The sequence below is a fragment of the Amblyraja radiata genome, chromosome 18, assembly GCF_010909765.2.
Source record: "Amblyraja radiata isolate CabotCenter1 chromosome 18, sAmbRad1.1.pri, whole genome shotgun sequence".
Taxonomy (NCBI): domain Eukaryota; kingdom Metazoa; phylum Chordata; class Chondrichthyes; order Rajiformes; family Rajidae; genus Amblyraja; species Amblyraja radiata.
The window spans coordinates 1,014,466-1,034,974 of NC_045973.1; the positions used below are offsets into that span (position 1 = coordinate 1,014,466).

Genomic DNA, 20,509 nt, shown 5'->3' on the forward strand with positions numbered 1-20,509 from the left:
GGGTAAGTACTGAGAAGGGCTTGTCAAATCCAAATGATTTTTAGATACACGGGCTCCCTGGGTTACAAAAGACCTGACCTGCAAATTCTCCTATGCATTCTAAAACCTTTTTTAAGTTAGTAATAATGATATTTCATGGTATTCAGTGTATATTCCATCTGTTTAACGATAAGTAGCAGTAGGTGATAATTCAATTAATTATAGCTAGTGTGCGCAGAGTGATACAGTATGGGCTACCGTACAAAACAACATTTCTGATTTTTAAAGAAATTGGCTTGCGTACAGCTGTCAGGAACAGAACTCCTTTGTAACGGTCCGTAAACATTCATATTTAAAATTTAAATTATTTTTATATATAACAAAGATTAATTTAACCAGGTAGCAAGAATTAATCCAGAGTATCCTTTATTCTCCACTGAAAATTGGGTGTGCAAGCAGTAAAATTTGTTATGGTATTAAGGTCCCACCAGTTGGTGATTTTAAACTGTTATTGTATACAGATGAGTAGGATACCCACTATAACGTCAGGCAGTCTTGCAATAAACATTCATATCTGGCCACAGAAGTATAATTGGGCTACACCTGTGATTATCACCTGCCGTCTGCAGGGCAAGCTGCAGTTGGTCACGGCAACCTTGTAGTGAGGAGAAGCCTGGCAGAATAGGGGAGATTGGTTAGTAAATGGAACTTGTTTTGCTTTGCATGTGAAAGGATAGGATGAGGACTGTTGACAGTGGAATCAGAAATATTCGTGTCCCAACAATCTGCCTCAACTCAATAAAAAATGCCAGGAAGGCAGCAGGATGTTGGGATGCATCGTCTGGTTGTTATCTCAATGGAACGGTCCTCAGCAGCCTAGTGCAGTTAAAGGAGAGGGCAGCTGGAACAGGTGAGGCCCAAACTTCAAGGGAATCTTCCTTCCCCTTTCCAAACTACACAGCGCTGCTGAGGGCCGCACCATTGAGTTCACAACCACAGGCGTATGCGTGTCAACATCCAACTGCCCTCCTGTTGTTTTTGTTGGGTTCAGGTCAGGGCATGAAAATGTCTGATTCCACTATGAGGACCTGTTTGCTTGAGCCTTACCTCTGTGATCTGGCCTAGTGTCACAGAGTAAATGTAAGATACATTCATTGTATACAAACGAGTTAGTGCCTTTAAAGTACAAAGGATTGCCATGTACTTTGTAGTCTGTTGTTATATTTATAGCTTATAACATTACAGTGAGTGATGGTTCTGCAGAGCAGTGGGGAATGCAGTAGAGTGTTGTGTGAACGTTAAATTTTGGTTTATTATTGTCATGTGTACCGAGGTACAGTGAAAAGCTTTGTTTTGCATACTAACCATTCATATCAGATAATACTATACTTAAATACAATCAAGCCAAACTCGAATACAATAGGTCGAGCAAAGGGGAAGATACAGAGTGCAGAATATAGTTCTCAGCATTGTAGTGCGCAAGTTCCAGAGACAAAGTCCAAAGTCCGCAATGGGGTAGAGATGTATCTGAGCATGGGGAAACCCTAGCATGGGGAAAGAAGCTGTTCCCGAGTCTGGTGGTGTGTAATTTCAAGCTTCTGTACCTTCTGCTGGACAGGAGCAGGGAGAAGAAGGAATGAACAGGATGGGACAAGTCTGTGATGGTGTTGGCTGTTTCTCCAAGGCAGGCACAGGGAGCAGATGGCTTAGGCTTTGCCACCCACCCTGGTAATGTTTCACCCCATTGACTTTCCATTCCTTCCCAACACTCTGTGCAAGTGCATGAATGACAAACTGTTTATGGTTAAGTACTAATGGCACCTCAAGGTATAAAATGTGCATCAGCAGTCTAATGTAACATAGATATCTAGCATAATATCAATCTCACCTTAAAATGTAAGTTGTTAATTGGCACCTTGTGTAGTAATTTTAAATAATAGCCATAATTCTAACGTTTTCATATACATGCACATGAGGGGAGGACAATTTCAAATGTCAGTTTAGTGTCTCTTGCTGAATTTACAAATAGCGACGCGAAGATTCTGATTGAGAACCGTTAAATAGCTCAAACGTGGATCCGTTATTTCAGGAAAATGAAACAAAATAAAATGAAATCAGCAGAGGTTTAAACCATTTAACTTTCTTCTTTGTGCTAAATGTTTAAACTCTGACATTGCTTTACCCTTTTAATCCTCTATGCATGTGCAATGTAAATACTTTCAAAGGTAAACCAAATTCTGAAAATGTTCAGCAGGTCAGCAACCATGTGTAGTGAGGGAATTAGAGTCATAGAGCGATATAGTGTGGAAACAGGCCCTTCGGCCCAACTTGCCCACAGCAGCCAACATGTCCCAGCTACACTAGTCCCAACTGCCTGCATTTGGTTCATATCCCTCCAAACCTGTCCTATCCATGTCTAACTGTTTCTTAAACGTTGGGATAGTCCCAGCCTCAACTACCTCCTCTGGCAGCTTGTTCCATACATCCACCACCCTTTGTGTGGAAAAAGTTACCCCTCAGATTCCTATTAAATCTTTTCCCTTCACCTTAAACCTATGTCCTCTGGTCCTCGATTCCCCTACTCTGGGCAAGAGGGTCTGTGCATCTACCCGATCCACACCTCTCATTCAGTTACTGTTTAACATTGTGTAGGAAAGAACTGCAGATGCTGGCTTAAATCAGTCTGAAGAAGGGTCTCGACCTGAAACGTCACCCATTCCTTATCTCCGGAGATGCTGCCTGTCCCGCTGAGTTACTCCAGCATTTTGTGTCTACCTGATGTTTAACTTTGTATCTCTCAATTAGATGAAGATCAACATGAAGAGGTTAGGTGAAACATAAAACACTGGCAAGGATTGCTCGGGTCAAATAACTCATACTGCTGAATATTTTCAACATTTTTTATTTTACATTTCCAGCATTGAAACTGTTACTCTTTTGTGACCAAATACCACGTACATGCCAATGATCTAACAATACGAGATAAACCTGTACAAATGCAGTAGGACAAGAGTTCCAATCAATAAACTTCTAATGTGCCTGTTCCGACTGACCCTGCAGATAGATGCCAGATAGTTAAAGGTTCATCCTTCATCCTTCATGTGTGCAGCACGACTGGGTTTCAGGGCTCAATAGTCAAAGTGAACGTTGCTGGAGGCTGAGTTTATCACTGGAGCATTGATCGCTGACTAAATCCACCAAGAATTAAATTAAATGTATGAACAAAACTTCCCTCAACTGCATCAGCCAGGGGAAGGCTATCGTGCAGACATCGAGATCTTTGTGATCTTCGGAATAATTCCAAAATTCAGAGTATAATTTTATAAAGAGACACAGTTGTTCAGGAAACACTTTTGTTTAGCCAAAAGGGGAGGAATCGCAGGGTGAGACCAGGCTAACTCAGGCAGGCAAACAGCACAGTTATTAAAACAAAATCCTCTGCTCAATAAACAGACATAGAGGAAAAAAAAGACAGAAAACGTTGCCAAAATATTAGTTCCGCCCAATTCTAGGCAACAGACTGTAGAAAAGACATGAAACAGAATTGGAAATTTAGCATTCAGTTGAGCCTGACACCACAGACAATAGACCATTCCAGTGGATCAACACTGGACTACATGAAGTACATATTACAGAAACATGCTGTTTGGACTGAACAATCCTTGCCCATGTTTATATCCACTGAAGCCTCTTCTTGTGTCTGCTCATCTAAAGTTGGGTGAGTATGCGTGCTTCTGGAGTGGCGGAGGGAGTGCCAATTTTTAATCTCCAAAGACGTGCATTTTGGAGAGGTTTGCATTTTCATGATAACTCCCACAAGCTGCTGAACAATAGGCAGCTGTGAAGGTTTGGGGGTAAGGATGGCATTCACAAAGGTGTGGATAAATGAGCTGGTGTTCGTTCAAGAGAAGATTTGGTGTATAAAATTGTGAAGGATTTAGATGGAATAATAAAGAGGTTGATTCAAATGGCTGAAAGACAGGAATTTAATACAAATGACAAACCCAAAGTGTTTGAGATGAAACTTTACGCCTAATTAGTGGTTTGAATTTGGATGCTTGATAGAATAGTGGTTATCAATACAAACATAATCTTCAAGTAGAACTGAATCAACACTTGAAGAGACAATTGCAGGATAACAAAATAAAGCAGGGGACAGATCTAGTAGAATTGCTCCTTGAAGTAGCCACAGGGATCTGTGTGGATGCATCCTCCTGTTCGACAGTTCTATAATCTATACACTCAGCAGAAAAGCAGCCGGTCTTCGAACAATAACTCAGGAGTGTTTCCACTTTACTGTGTGCTTTGTTTTCCCTGGCAATGTTATATATGCTCTGTTGTGCCTTGCTGATTTAGCAGCTCTAGGACTCGCTGTGGTGGCTGATGTGATCAGCTTAGTTGTCGAATGTCAGCAAGCTCCTGACTTACCACCGCCTTTGCCAGGTTCATGGGAGGTTCCTCCCTCTGCAGCTGCTCTGATGACTGCTAATATCATCAACAGCTAGCTTGGGTTTGTGTCTTTGTGTTGGGTAGCTGGATGGCAAAGAGGATGAGTCATTCCGTAACCTCTTTAACTCTATATCCTCTGCTGCTGAAAGAGCCGGCAGCTGTGTTCAGGATGTCTGCAATGCAGCTGTCTGGAAATACCGCTGGGAATCTCAGGTAACAAAACTGACTTCCATTCTGTCATGTAGTCACGAATGACTCCATGATAATCAATGGACATTGTCGTTTCAGACTCTGGCAAATTTTATTTGTCAATTTGAAGTCTTATTTAGGTGGCCCCATGAGTTCGCTTGCTGGTCCTCAAGTCAAGGAATAACAATAGAGAATGCTGAAAATTAGTAGCATGTCAGGCAGCATCGGTGGAAAGAGGAATATTCCTGATCCGGACGCTTCATCAGAACTCATTTTCCTTTAACTCCATTCCCATTGTCCTATTTTCACACCTAACACTTCCTTAACTATGTATCTCCCTCTCCCCCGACATCAGTCTGAAGAAGGGTCTCGACCCGAGACGTCACCCATTCCTTCTCTCCAGAGATGCTGCCTGTTCCGCTGAGTTACTCCAGCATTTTGTGTCTATCTTTAAAAAGAGAAAAGTTAGTCGAGGTGGTAGAGAACGTGGGTGATGGATGAACAAAGGGAATTCTCTAATGGGGTGAAATTACCTGGTAGTAAAGGGACATGTGATTTGTACCAAAGCTCTAACTACGCAAGAGATTTAATAATAGAAAACCTCTGCTTTCTGACCAAGATGTTCCTGTGTTGAGGTTGGGCGTGGCTGAGGTATTCGACAGGCAAAAGTTGATATCATAACTTTCCAGGCTGCCCAAGATGGAAAGCTGGCCTGATACTGCATCAGTCCTTGGCTAATATCAATGTTTGGGATAGGATCGATAAACATAAGCACCTTTCCGAATCAAAAACCCTGAGTGGACAGGTCCGTTCGTGTTGCCTTGAATGCTCGCACCGCTGCCTACAACTCGGGCCTGGCATCAGGAAACATGGACGTCTACAAGGTAGAGTCCTACCGACTGCGAAGGGCGGTGAAGGATGCAAAAAGGAGGTACAGGGACAAGATGGATCACAGATGGAGCAGCAGGACACCAGAAGCCTGTGGCAGGGGCTACGGACTGTAACCAACTACCGGAGCACCCCACCCTCATCCGCAAGTGCCGGCACCTCCCTAGCTGATGACCTGAACACCTTTTACGCTCGTTTCGAGATGGGCAACACCACCCCAGGTCTGCCAACTATCGACAATACCGCCAGCGGGCTGGCTACCGAAGCTGAAGGGAGGAATGTGCACACATTCTCGCTGTCCGAGCACGACGTGAGGAGGGCTCTGACACGGGTGAACATGAGAAAAGCTGCAGGCCCCGATGGCATCTCGAGGCGAGTACTCAAGTCCTGTGCTACTCAGCTAGCTCCGGTGCTCACTACAATATTCAACCTCTCCCTGGACAAGTCCGTGGTCCCTGCCTGCTTCAAAAAATCAATCATTGTACTGGTACCAAAAAATGCCTCCCCAGCCTGTCTGAATGACTACCGTCCGGTGGCCCTTACTTCGGTAGTCATGAAATGCTTTGAGAGGCTGGTGAAGAAACACATCTGCGCCTTCCTCCCTCGCAACATGGACCCGTTGCAGTTCGCATACCGTCCGAACAGATCCACGGACAATGCGGTCTCCCAGGTTTTGCACACCGCTCTCTCTCATCTGGACAGCCAGAAGGGGGGCTACGTGAGGATGCTGTTCATAGACTTCAGTTCAGCCTTCAACACGATAGTCCCCACCAGACTGGCCGGGAAGCTAATGGAATTGGGGCTCAACACCTCCCTGTGTGCCTGGGTCCTGGACTTTCTCACCGCCAGGCCCCAGGTAGTCAAGATGGGAGGGAATACATCGAAGTCCCTCGCCCTGAGCACAGGATGCCCCCAGGGCTGCGTCCTCAGCCCCCTATTGTACTCCCTGTACACACATGACTGTGTGGCTAGGTTCAGCTCCAACTCAATAATTAAGTTTGCTGATGACACTGTGGTGGTGGGCCTGATCTCAGACAACGACGAGAAGGCCTACCGGGAGGAGGTGAATGATCTAGCACTCTGGTGTCAGGCCAACAGCCTCCTCTTGAACATCAAAAAAGGTAAGGAGCTGATCGTGGACTTTAGGAGGGCACATCATCCGAGGACGTACACTCCATTGAGGATAAATGGGGATACTGTGGATAGGGTGAGCTGTTTTAAATATCTGGGAGTCCACATCTCTGAGGATATGACATGGGCATCACACGCCGCAGCACTCGTGAGTAAGGCAAGGCAGCGCCTTTACCACCTCAGGCAATTGAGGAAATTCAGAGTGTCTCTGAGGATCCTCCAGTGCTTCTACTCAGCGGCTGTGGAAAGCATCTTGTCCGGAAATATTACCATCTGGTTTGGGAATTGCTCTGCCCAGGACAAGAAGGCTCTGCAGAGAGTAGTGCGTTCGGCCGAACGCACTATGGGAACTTCACTCGCCCCCCTGCAGGAACTATACAACAGGAGATGCAACTCCAGAGCAAATAAAATCATGGGAGACCCCTTCCACCCATGCAACGGACTGTTCCAGCTGCTACGGTCAGGCAAACGCCTCCGTTGCCATGCAGTGAGAACGGAGAGGTTGAGAAGGAGTTTCTTCCCAGAGGCCATTCGGACTGTAAACTCCCATCTCACCAGGGACTAACTTTACTACGTTTTTCCTTCCAATATTTAATATGTAAAAGAATATGTGTGTGTTTATGATTGTGTTTATAGTTTGTTTGGTTGTTTGGTTGTTTGTCTTTTTGCACAAAGTCCGCGAGCATTGCCACTTTCATTTCACTGCACATCTCGTATGTGTATGTGACGAATAAACTTGACTTGACATACAAGAGAAATCTTGTGCCTGTCATTAACCCGCAACTCAATTTTGTGACTCTTAAACTGCTAATAAGGAAATATCTTTAAAGTACTGAAAACTCACTGTGGAACCAGACGGGGCAAGCATGCTTGTCCCGGGGCCAAAATATTCCAGTAATTCCCCACCCTTGCATCCCCCTCTCCCTAAGGCATGATTGGAAAGGCAAGTTAACCTCTCCAGTCTGTAGAAAAGAGAGAACAGTAGTTCACCCAGCTAATGTGCGTAATGCTGAGGCACAGCATTCAGCCAGACACAGACTCCTGCCTCAGGATTACCTTTGGGTCCATTCTGTTCCTGGTTCTGGGGGCTGAAGGGTTTATCCCCAATGTGTTTAATGCATCCATGTGCACAGCGTTGCCTTAGTGAAATGAAAACAGAAATTGCTTTTAAGGTTGGTCAGTAAATTAACTTAGAGCGAAGATAGACACAAAAATCTGTGGTAACTCAGCAGGACAGACAGCTTCTCTGGAGAGAAGGAATGGATGACATTTCGGGTTGAGACCGTCCTGACACTGGTTAGTGATAAGGGAAACAAGAGAGGTAACTTGGAGTGACAGTTATCAAAATTAATTAGTGGATGAGAAAACATGGCAAGTCATAAATTGTGCAACAGGTTAACCTGACCTTCTCCGGTTATCCTTCTGGTTCTGACCAGCACTGAGTTTTAAGTTGCATGAGCTTTCCCTCCAATGTTGGGCCAGTTCCCATCCATACCTGCGCTGATCTTTCCCACGTACCCAAGAGGAATGGTCCCTGATCGCTTCCTTAGACCAGCAGTTAGTCAGTGGGCGTAGCAGTAGAGTTGCTGCCTCAAAGAGCCAGAGACTTGGGTTCAATCCTGACTACGGATGCTGTCTGTACGGAGTATGTATGTTCTCCCACACTCCAAAAATGTACAGGTCTGTAAGTTAATTGGCTTGGTGTAAATGTACATTTTCCCTAGTGTTTGTTGGATAGTGTTAATGTGCAGATATTGCTGGTTGGTGTGGACTCGGAGGGCCAAAAGCCCTGTTTCCGCGCTGTATCTCTAAACTAAACTAAAGTAAAATTATAACCTGAGACGGCCCCCCAAAATGTAAATGTCAGTGAACTTGTGGTTTATGCATTCTTCAGCTGTCCTTGGCAGCTGTCTTAACTCAGCATGGGGCCTGTCAGATCTGCAAATGAAACCACTGCTGGGAGTGGTAATTATAATTCAGTTATATCAAGCAGAATCTGAGCCTTTGGGAATGTTTGACAGATGATAACTTTTTTTAATAACATATTGTTTTGCGAGGAGTGCTACTCCCCACAATCCACATCTCTCAGGATCCTTTCATGCTGGTTTTGCCAGTGAGGCAAGTTGCCTGGAATTGTACTAGAACGGGAGAGTTACCTGTGGAGACAATGACTTACCCACATACACAAAATCCAGGATAGAATCAACCTGTTAGAGGATCACGGAAATGCAGGGAATGGGGTTGTGACAGGTGATGGGCTGAAATAGACTGCGTAATCTGAGGTGAATCTGGGGGTGTTAGCATTGAATCATGCCTCGGTGTTCTGGTTAATGTAATATAGAACTAATCACTGCAGTGCCATCAACAATTGCTTCTGGGCTACTTAATTCCTGGAACTGTGAGCTGATGACAAATGTGCACCCACAAATACTTCAATCCTTTAGTAAGTTTACAGAGTCACTTTCATGAAATGAAACCAGAAATTGCATTAAAAGACTGCATAGTGACTTATTTTCAAAGTTAATTTGCGTCACTGAACATTCATCCTTGTGGAAAAGAAAATTGTGCCAAGTCATAAATCATAGTGGGCCACTTAATGTGGCATTTGCTGATATCGCATTGCATGTGGGTTGGAGTAGATTTTACAGGGAGTAATGCTGTAGTTATTCAGGCAAAGGAGGAGAATACTTGTCCTGGAGTCAGGGTACTGGGTTAATTCCTGAATAAAGAGAACGTCCCATAAGAAGAATGTTTGACCTGCCTATATTTTTTTTAATTTGGAAGAACCTGTCAAGGATTTACAGAATTGTAAAAGCTCCTGCGGGATTAACAATATAGATGCTGCTGGTGATAGACACAAAATGCTGGTGGAACTCGGCGGGTCAGGCAGCACGGGGAATAGGTGACATTTGTCGGGTCAAAACCCTTCTTCAGACTGCACTGTGACCTGAAGCATCACCTATTCCTCTTCTCCAGAGACGCTGCCTGACCCGCCGAGTTACTGCAGCATTTTGTGTCTATCTTCGGTATAAACCGACATCTGCAGGGAGAGATAGATCAGCCATGATTAAATGGAGGAGTGGACTTTTTGGGCCAAATAACCTTATTTTCCTCCTAGCACTTATGATCTTATGACCAACCCTGTAGTATCCTTGAAGGTTTTTGTTACACATGGAGTCCGAGGTGACATTGGCTAGCCAAACTTCACATATCTGTGCAATGCATATTGGCTATATGGAAAAGTGTGGTAGCTGGTTGATATTGCCAGCATTAAGATGCCTTGTGCTCTGCACAATACATTACAGTGAAGGAAAATAACAAGCACTAAGATTTTCCCTTCCTACCATCGACTTGTAATTCTTTCCTCTGGTGTCCACTGCACTCCATCTTTGCCAGTTCACTGTTTACCTGACTCCTCATTACATTTCTTCCTCTTTGACCAACACAATTGGTGAATATGGGGAAAATCAAAGGGCTGGAATGAATAATCTGGTGAGGAGAGCAATTGGGAGAGGGAAGGAGTTAAATTGATCTGTATAATGGCCGAATCAGCATGGTGCCACAATTAGGCTACTCCATTGAAATCACTGGCGCCAGAGATCAAACAACTAATTCACAATCACCTTACTTACCACTGTTACCTGTTTGTAAAGGACAACACACCAAAATCAAAGTTAGATGGCAGTGAAAGTGAATGCCGTGTTCCAGTGAGACATGAATTGACGATAACACTCTGAATTGTTTTTATTTACAAGTTATGCTTCTTGCTCTACCACGAGTTACAAGTCATGATCTAGAAGTGCAGATTGTACTGGATAAGTTAGTAACACATGCCACACATTCGATAATGTTGAATGAGCAAAATAAAATCTGTCCTAATATGAATCTTGACTGTAAGTGCCTTGTTCAGTTTTCTGAGGTGAGGACTTCAATAGGAAACGAGTACAAACACTTTAAAATATTAAAAAGTGTGTACGGTTTTTTCTTAATGCTAAGATGAGATGAATTTGTTTTTTAGCTCACAGATTGCAAACAAACAAAAGTTTGCCCATTTTTAAAGAGTTTTGTAAAGAATCGATTTCTTTTGGGAACTTTATAAAAATGAGGACTGTTTACTGAAATTAATGTATGGGACAAATTTCATTTTTGTATGCAACGCCTTCTGTATAATCGGCTGAACTCCAGAGGTAAGTGTGTTCAACCTTGGTGTGGGAACCCAATGCTTCAACAAGCATAATGGAACATTAGTTCTGACCTACACTCTCTTACAAGTTAAGCCATTAGGACAAGAGAAAATTGTTGCCTTTGGGGAAAGAGTGGGATTAAAACTCATGCCAATCTTATGTACCTCCTTTGGTACATAAACATTAGCATGGGGCCAAAAGCAGACCACTTATTCACCAGCTCAAAGTGAAAGAATAATGTGGGATATCATTGTGAAGTGACATATTTTATTTTATAGGCTGGGCTTAGAACGCTCCATGACATTGGACCTGAAATCCGTAGAGCAATTTCATGTGATCTACAGGAAGAGGATATTATAGAGGGGGCTCCAGAAGAGGATGAGGATATATACAGAGTAAGTTAACCCCTTTGGCAGTTCCCACTTATTCCCAACATTCAATGACATGAATCACCAAATGATTGTTATGCTGGAGGCAGTACCCTTCATGTTTGTATTTTCAATCACCTAGCAATGATGTACGTGCTTTACCAAGAAGTGTCACTATGTAACGTTCACTGACATGGTTAGATCATCTCCTGCTGATGTCAACATTTTTGGTTGCAGTACCAAGAAATTGAATCGTTTTTTTTCAATATTACTTTATTGGAAGATTTTATTTTGCCAGATTGAAACACCTTTCCGGTGACGAGTCAACTTTGCAGTCTTGTGTCAATGTGACATTGTTGCCCATGTCACGTCTATTTTGGAGCGTTGCCGGGAAACCTGCACCATGCTGTTGCAGAAGCTATTCGTGGACACTCATGAGATCCCTTAGTCATCCCAAGAGATGATTCCCCATAACCCACTCACTTCCTCTGAACCGCTAGACCTGGATGTCCAATTCATCACCCACTCAGCAACCACATTCCACCCCATACCTGCTCCTGGTATCTTCTCTCCATTTGCTCAGCTCCAACTACCAAGCAGTCAGTCCCAATGTATCCCTCCCGCCCCAAACTGATTGGATCTATGGCTGCCGATTTCTCCTCTTCCACCACCACCCAACTTTCATCCCAGCCTCCCACAGGAGTACAGCTGGCAGAGTTTTGGTGACAGCTTGTGTTAAAGGCACAACTGAAGCTTTTGTGAGAGGGCCATAGACTGAAATGGTTATTGGGACACTGTTGTGGCGCCTTCACGTCCACGTTGGTTTTGTGCATGGACTCGCCAGCAGCCTCAGGAGAAGGTTCAGCCACAAGAGCTTAATAACAACCCCAAGGTCAGGCGCACTAATTGGCCTTCTCTGCACACGGGTTATGATTGGTGAGAATGTAGGTAAAAGGAGCTTCCGGAATAAATGTGTCACAAGGTGTCTGGCTCAGCTAAGTGTCGTTTGTTCTTTGCTTTCTGTCGTGGGATTCAGTAGATCCTACACTGTTGTGTCCAACCTGCTCACCTTTTAGGGTAGAATAGAGTGTATTGAGGTACTGTTAAATACATATAATGCTTTTGCCTAGATCAGTGGTTCTTAACCTTTTTGGCCCCACTACCCCATCAGACATTCTTGGTCCGTACCGTGACCCCCGAAACAAAAACAGCCCAATTTATTAAAACATGTCTGCCAATGCTCAGTCAATGGGATAGCTGAAATTGCTTCGCAGCCATCAGGCAATCAAAACAAGGACGAATGCTCGACAGGCAGCAGCTCATGTCAGCGTCGATCACAAGCTTATTCCGTACATTCGTTTTCAGAGTGTTACCATGGTTGAGAATCCAGCCTCACAGCGACAGGTTGAGGGGGACTGGACCAATAGTCAGGGCCCTCTTCGAAAGAACAGGACCGTCCTTCACTTTCAGCCAAAACGTGGCGAGCTCTTGTTCCATGAAGTCACTCTTGAGCTGCGCATCTTCACAAATTCGGTAAAATTCAACCTTCGCAGTCACGCCAGTATCGCTGATATCACCGGCTTCAACGGAAAATGGTCGGACGATCCACTCATCACGAGAGCGGTCGTCCAGTCCGGGGAAGTAACGTTCGATGGCTTACTAATTGCAGAAGGTGGGTTGAGATCTCCTCGTGGAAGTGGCATTCAGCATCTGGCGTAGCATTCAGGAGAGCCGTCATCTCAGGGAAGTCGTGTCACCGTCCTGGACTCTTCTCTGGTAAAGGTTCCTCCTTAACGCTGCCACTGTCACGAGCCGTGTGTAGCATTGGGAGGTTTCCTTGAAGTGACAGGTTCAAGGAATTCACCTCGCGAAGACGTCAGCCAAGTAAGGGCGAACAGTTCATCCTGCATCTTTTCATGAAGCTGATTCTCCTTCTCGGTACATCCTCTCCCCAAGAACAGTGCTATTTCCTCTCGAAGTTAAATCACACGATTGAGAACTTTACCACGCGAAAGCCAGCACACCTCTGTGTGGAATATCAGAACAGTGAAATCGGCGCCCATTTCTTCACACATCGCTTTGAAGAATCTTGAGTTTGTTGCGCTCCCTCGGATGTGGTTCACAATCTTCACTACATCTGAAAGCACTTCTGGAAGACCAGAAGGGAGAGTTACATAGCTAAAGCATGGCGATGTATCATGTTGTGGGTGAAGGAGACATCCTTCACAAAGGCTTTGAAGCCAGATCTGCAACCGACCATGGAAGGTGCCCCATCTGTACACACCCCGACAAGGCGTTCCCAGCCAAGCTCATGTTTGATGAGGAAGGCATCCAGCATTCTGAACACATAGAAAATAGGTGCAGGAGTAGGCCATTCGGCCCTTCGAGCCTGCACCGACATTCAATATGTTCATGGCTGATCATCCAACTCGGTATCCTGTACCTGCCTTCTCTCCATACCCCCTGATCCCTTTAGCCACAAGGGCCACATCTAACTCCCTCTTAAATATAGCCAATGAACTGGTCTCAACTACCTTCTGTGGCAGAGAATTCCAGAGATTATAGAAAATCTTCCATCTTCCACTCGGGAGTGGTGGTAGCCAATGGCTCCGAGAACAGGTACTCCCCCTTCATGGGTTCTCCATCGAGGTAACGAACGTAGACTAGCAGTTGAGAACATGAGGCAACATCTGTTGACTCATCCAGTTGTAGTGAATACACTGGACTGCTCTTCACAGCGCTCACTACTTGCAGCAGAATATCATTACTCATATCCGAGATTCGACTTATGACTGTGTCATTCGAAAGGGAAATCTGCCTGAACTTGTTTGACTGCTGTTCCCCCAGCACCAACTTCGCTGCTTTCAGAAGGCATGGCTTGATGAGCTCTTCACCGATGCTGTGAGGTTTCTTAGTCTGTGCGACTCGATAAGCAATGCGGTGTGAAGCCTCCAACGCTGCTTCATTTTGATGAGTGCAGTGACCGGTCGAATCAATGCGGGAACCCTTGAGTGCGGCTTCTTTTCGTTTGAAATAGTCCACGCCCTTCCCCGCCAGGTTGCTGTGACAAGACTCCAAATGGATCTTCAGTTTGCTGGGCTTCATGCTCTCGTGGCTCAAAACCTTGATACAGATAACACATTGCGACTTTTGAACTATGCTTGTGAAACCGAACTTGAGAAATGTTTCACTATACGTGCACATCTTGGAAGACATAGTTCACAACACACGCAGGGCCTCAGAGGAATTTTATCAGTGGGTACAACATTTCTTTCGGGCCCCCTTCCCTTCTCCATTAGTCATCCTGTTTTTATCCACTATGCTACAGTTTTATGCCATGAGCTGTAGCCTGTAAGGCAAAAAGGGGTGTGGAAGATGGAGAGGGGTGGAATGTAGCACTGTTTTCTGCATTTGAGGCATTATGCTCCTATACTCCCTCCATGATAAATATAAATAAAATAAAAGGATCAGAAAGCACATTTGTTTTGAACATCTTTGTTTATGCTACAATACAGATAAGGAGTAAGAATTCACATTGAAACATCCTTTTATATTTTTATGCAGATCAGATCATCAGAAGACTTAATTATTAGTAAAAAGTAAAAGAAGGTAGATAAGCTTAGTATTTCCTTTAAATAAAGAGCTTCCCTGGCCTTTTTTTGTGAAAATTTTTGAATCAGAGCATGGAAATTTATTGTTCTGGCAATGTTTGATTCAATACTATTGATTCAATACGTTGTCATCGTGGAGCTGTGGTCTGCGGAGCTTCCAGCCGCGGGTGTGGCGTGGACTTACCATCCGGAGCCTGGGATCCCTCGCCGGGGATCGCCAGAGAAGAGCTCCGAACGCCGGCCTGCGGCCTATAACATCCTGAAGCCGGTCTCTGGTAGGAAAGTGCCGAGTCGGGACCTCCAAGCCGCGGAATGTGTTTGTCCGTCCCGACTTTGGAGTTTAGATCATCCCGACGAGAGGGCCTGTACATCGGGCCATCCGTAGCGGTGACTACGGAGGGGTTATTGCCCCGACTATGGGTGAACAATGGAGGAGGACCGGCTGAACCTTGTTGTCTTCCACCACAGTGCTGTGGTGGATGTTTGTGTTAAATGTTATTGTGTATTGTGTGTTCTTTTTAAGTGTATCGCTGCTGGCAAATTCATTTCACTGCACCTTCAGGCGCATGTGACGAATAAAATTGACTTTGACTTTAAATATTTAGCCTGGCCAAATCCACAAGACGTTCCTGAGACATTGTAGACCTTAAATAATTCTTAATCAGCTTAAATTTGCTAAATGACCTCTCTGCAGAAGCTACAGTTGTGGAATTAATAGTATTCTTAAGCCAACACAAACATTTGGAAACAGGTCACCAAGTCTATACTCTTAACAAGTTCAACAGATCTAATGGTTTAACTGCATTTACAAAATTCACCCTCCCACTAACACACACACTCAGACACACACTCATTCACCCACTCACATACACCCACACACACCCACTCACCCACACAACCACATCCACCCACTCACACATGCCCACTCACCCACATACCCACACACACACACGCCCACACACATACCCACACACACACACACCCACTCACCCTCACACACACACACCCACACCCACACACACACACACTCCCACTCACTCACACACCTACTCACACACACCCACGCCCACACACACCCACTCACACACATGCCCACACACACACGCCCACTCACCCACACACACCCACTCACACACCCACTCACCCTCACCCACACACACCCACACACACCCACATCCACACACATACACACTCACTCACACACCTACTCACACACACCCACACTCACCCACACACACCCACTCACCCACACACACCCACTCACGCACACTCACACCCACCCACACCCAAACGCAGGCCCGGACTACTGAAACAGCCGCGGCTGCCGACTCTCACCACCTCCCCGGACAGGACCACCGCAGCCACTGTCGCCGACCTTCACTGTCTTCAGAAAGCCACCGACGCTGCTTCCCATATCTGTACTCCAGCTCCCCACGGGCCTCCACCAGCGACTCCGCCCACCGACCCTCGCCTCTCCACCGACCACCAGCGGGCCAGAGCCGTCACCTCACCACAGTTCCTGGCTCAGCACCAGGCCCACAACCTACACCATGCATACAGCACGTGGTCTGACTCTGCTGGGTCCTAGTGCTCCCCTCCTCATCCAGGGTAGATCCATCAGTAGTGATGGGTCTTCCCCTTCCCCCTCTTTTAATCGGGTTACCCCGACCACACACCTGCCAGTTAAAATTCCCCGCTTTATTACGGATCACAATTTCTACGAATTATGAAATAAAAAAACGATGTGGGTTCACACAAAATGTGAATGCTAGTCTTCACAAAATATATGCAAACATTTTCTGAGATTTCAGGAAATTCCAGGCCCCCCTCCTTCGGCTCTTTTGGACTCCGGGCCCGGGTACAATGTACCCCCTGCACCCCTCTCTCATAGGCCCTGTGTATACGTACGCACATACGCGAACAATATAATCATAACGACCCCCAGGTTAAGAACCACTGGCCTAGATATTGTAGGTGTCCATTGAAACTCAGATGACCAGCATATGTGTACAATATATTATGAACACCAGCATACCTGTGGATGGTTGAGACTGCCACTACCTGTGGGTGGTGGGGACTATATCCTGCAGAATAAACCTTTAAGAGGTGTAATACCTCCAGCTGTTCTCTTGCTGTACAGTAATTCAAAGACAATGGATATGGAATGTTGGGCTGAACATGTAACTGGCAGCCAGTCCAATCCTAGCCAAACCCCGACTCTCTAGCTGTATGCTTCATTTTCAGTATCAAATAGATTCACGAAAGCTGAAATAATCCACTACTAATCAATTCCTGTTTGTATTCCTGAATCTTTGATAAAAGTGCTCCAACAAAATTTCGTTGTCTTGAACAATGACAATAAAGATTATTATTATTATTATTATTAAATCAGGAATTGTGATTTCTAGACCGTAAGACATGAAATCCATTTAGCTCAACCATTCCACATTTTTTTTACTACCGGAGGTGTTGCCTCCGGAGCTTAGATACAGAATTATCACTCAATAATTAATTTTTACTAATAAACGAGCATCAAGGTTACAGCAGTTTCTTTAAACCCCACCATTTTCAGAATCGAGTGTGAAAAAGTCTCTGGCAACAGCAATGAAACTGCTGGTCAAGACAATTTCTCCATTGTTCAACGTTGTGAGCCTGGTTTGAAATCCAAGTTTATTTCCTAGTTACAGTATATATGATTCTTCACGTGTTGTTTAATGATAAAGAATGAAAATGTCCCGCTGCAGTTTTCATCAAACTAAAGGCAAGCAAGAATTATTGTTGATAAGTTGAGGTGACAGGAAGAATGTGTGAACTAAAAGGTGGATTGGCAAAGGAACAAACTGGTATATGATCATGACATCGCAGAATGATGGGTGCAAAGTAAAGCCATTATCCTCACCTTATAATGAAACATAGGGAGTTTGGGGAACTTTTCAATTGGCATCTTCACTTCTAATTATTAACATTAAAAGCTGCATCAAATTAGAAACCAAAATTACATTTAACTGGATGTATTTTAAACCATTAGCATTTGAGTAAGTGCCATTCTGCATGTGATAGGAATCCATACAAATTCACTCGAGCTCGCGCTGCTTGCTGTTACAGACCCCTCTTTTTGCAGTACATATCTGTTACTGTAATTTTTGCTTTGATCTCATTCATTTCCTTTGTATTAGCAATAAGAATTAAGAGGAGGTGTATCTGTGCAACAGGAGTGAGAGTTTACATGTGCTGACTGACTGCTGACGATTCAAGCACCCTGCCTGCAGTTTCTGCAGCCTTTGTGGGTACAATGTCACCACACACTGTCACATTGTGACAAAGCACACGCTCCAAACCACATTCTGTTGCTAACAAAGCCAGATGCTTCTTGGACCACCTTTATCTTCATGGCATGTTTGGATGCCAACCAACAACCAGCTGCAATCATAAGGCATCTTTAACCGAAACAGCAAACCGGGCAGATGCCTTGGTTAAATGATTAGTGCCAAAGGTTTATCCCCATGGCGAAGGGCCTGGCTCCAGGGTGACTGATGGGACCCGGGTCAGTGGGCAAGAGGACGAGAGTTAGCTGTCCACACTCCCAGTAACAGGCAGTTGCCCTCATATCAAAGGCCCACATTTTTTATTCAAATTCAGATTTTCTTTATCTTATTTTATGCTTTTATGATGGTCATTATATTAATACTAAAATATTACAGATTACATCAGCCTTTTAATCATTTGTAATGACGTTTAATTTGGCTTGTCTTTCTTTGCTATTTTGAAGAGAAGTGGTGGCCTTTTTGGTAACCATGTCAACCATGTGGCTGTAGACGAAAGGAATTCTTTCCAGCAAACAAATGTCACTCAACGGCCTCTGCAGGTTAAACGAACATCATCTCCACCTGTAGCTGATTATGACAAATACCCTCCTTCCTCCAACACTGAGAATTCCATATCTCACAACCAGCTTAACCACAGTTTTCCAGGAAAGATCTCGCCTAATTCCACCAATGCCAATCTCAACAATGCAAATGTGTCCAAAACTGCAAATGGAAAAGATCAGGGCTCCATAAATCATGAACAGCCCACGGGAAGAACCTGCGAATCCCACACATCGTACCCTGAAGAACCAAGAAAATCAAGCACCAAGAGGTAAGGATTTCAATTGCACTCTTATGTAATGAAAACTTTGTTTTTTATTCAAAACTCTTCATCATATGGCAACATCTAATCATTCATAACAAAACAAAGGCAGCTAATGAAATGAGAAAAATGAAAAGGCACAGTATTAAATGAACAGTTTACACAGTCAAATACTAATTTGCATTTCTTGCTACCTCGTTTACATTTGAAGTTCTGAATATATGCACTAGCAATTTTCCTAAAATGTTTTTCTAAATTTGCGTATTGAAACATTAGGTTCAGGTGTATTATTGTCACGTGTACCAAGGTACAGCGAGTGGAAAGCTTTGTTTTGCATGGTATCTAATCAGATCAGATAATACTATACATAAATACAATCCTGGCCCCTTTACACCGGCACAACATCGATCCTCAGTCAAGCCACCCTGGCCCTTCACAGGCAGCACATCTGAGCCTCATTCCCCACCCTGGTTCCAGCCACAATCCTAGCACCCGGCTCTGGCTGTGCTCCTGACCCATGTCTCCGGCCTCGTTAGACACTCCCAGCCCACGCTCCAGCTACATGTACATTTCGTGTCCCTCTGGAAGGTGAGGGGAGACCTGATAAATGTATATGGAATTAGGTGAGGCATAGACAGGGTAGACAGTCTGAACCTTTCTTCCAGGGTGGAAATCTCAAAGACTAGAGGGCATTGCTTTAAGGTGAGAGGGACAAAGTTTAAATGGGATGTGCAGGGCAAGTTTCTTTACACAGAGGGTGGTGGATGCTGGGAATGGTGGTGAAGGCAGGTACGGTAGTGGTGTTTAAGAAGCATTTACATAGGCACATAGAAGTGCAGGGAATGAAGGGGTATGGATCATGTGGGGGCAGAGGAGATCAGTTTAACTTGGCATCATGTTGGGCACGGACATTGTGGATCGAAGGGCCTGTTCCTGTGCTGTACTGCTCTATGCCCAACATCCAGTTGTAGACAGGCTACAGTATAACTGAACTAATTGTGAATGGAGCCACTGGAAGCATCAACAGATGGCCTCACTCCTGATCGTACAGTGTGGGTGCACGGCAGAACTTGGTTGGGTTGGTGACACTTCCCCTCAGAATCCCTGGCATGATGCCCTGTGGCGTTGATGAATGCTCCCACATGCCCACAATCAGTCACTCTGGTAGAGGTGCCACTCGAGGCTCCTGATGCAGTCGCATCTGACTGATGCACCCATCCTGCTAGCCATCTATCCCTCCTGCTAGCCATCTCTCCCTTCTGCTAGCCATCTCTCTCTCCTGCTAGCCATCTCTCCCTCGTGCTAGCCATCTATCCCTCCTGTTAGCAATCGAGTCCTCCTGCTAGCCATCTATCCCTCCTGCTAGCCATCTATCCCTCCTGCTAGCCATTTCTCCCTTCTGCTAGCCATCTATCCCTCCTGCTAGCCATCTCTCCCTTCTGCTAGCCATCTATCCCTCGTGCTACCCCTCTACCCCTCGTGCTAGCCATCTAGGCCTCCTGTTAGCCATCTACCCCTCTACCCCTTGTGCTAGCCATCCACCCCTTGTGCTAGCCATCTAGTCCTCCTGCTAGCCATCTAG

At 44.9% G+C, this 20,509-nt stretch overlaps 1 protein-coding gene across 3 annotated transcripts in view; it reads left to right on the plus strand.

Annotated features, from left to right (window-relative positions):
* cacna1d (calcium voltage-gated channel subunit alpha1 D) overlaps positions 1–20,509 on the plus strand; it is a 352,130-nt gene that overhangs the window by 307,878 nt on the left and 23,743 nt on the right. For all 3 annotated transcript variants that reach the window (XM_033036547.1, XM_033036546.1, XM_033036548.1), the window contains 2 exons: positions 11,099–11,215; positions 18,569–18,936. In XM_033036547.1, coding sequence (XP_032892438.1) covers positions 11,099–11,215; positions 18,569–18,936 — 485 coding nt within the window. The remainder of the gene's footprint in view (positions 1–11,098; positions 11,216–18,568; positions 18,937–20,509) is intronic.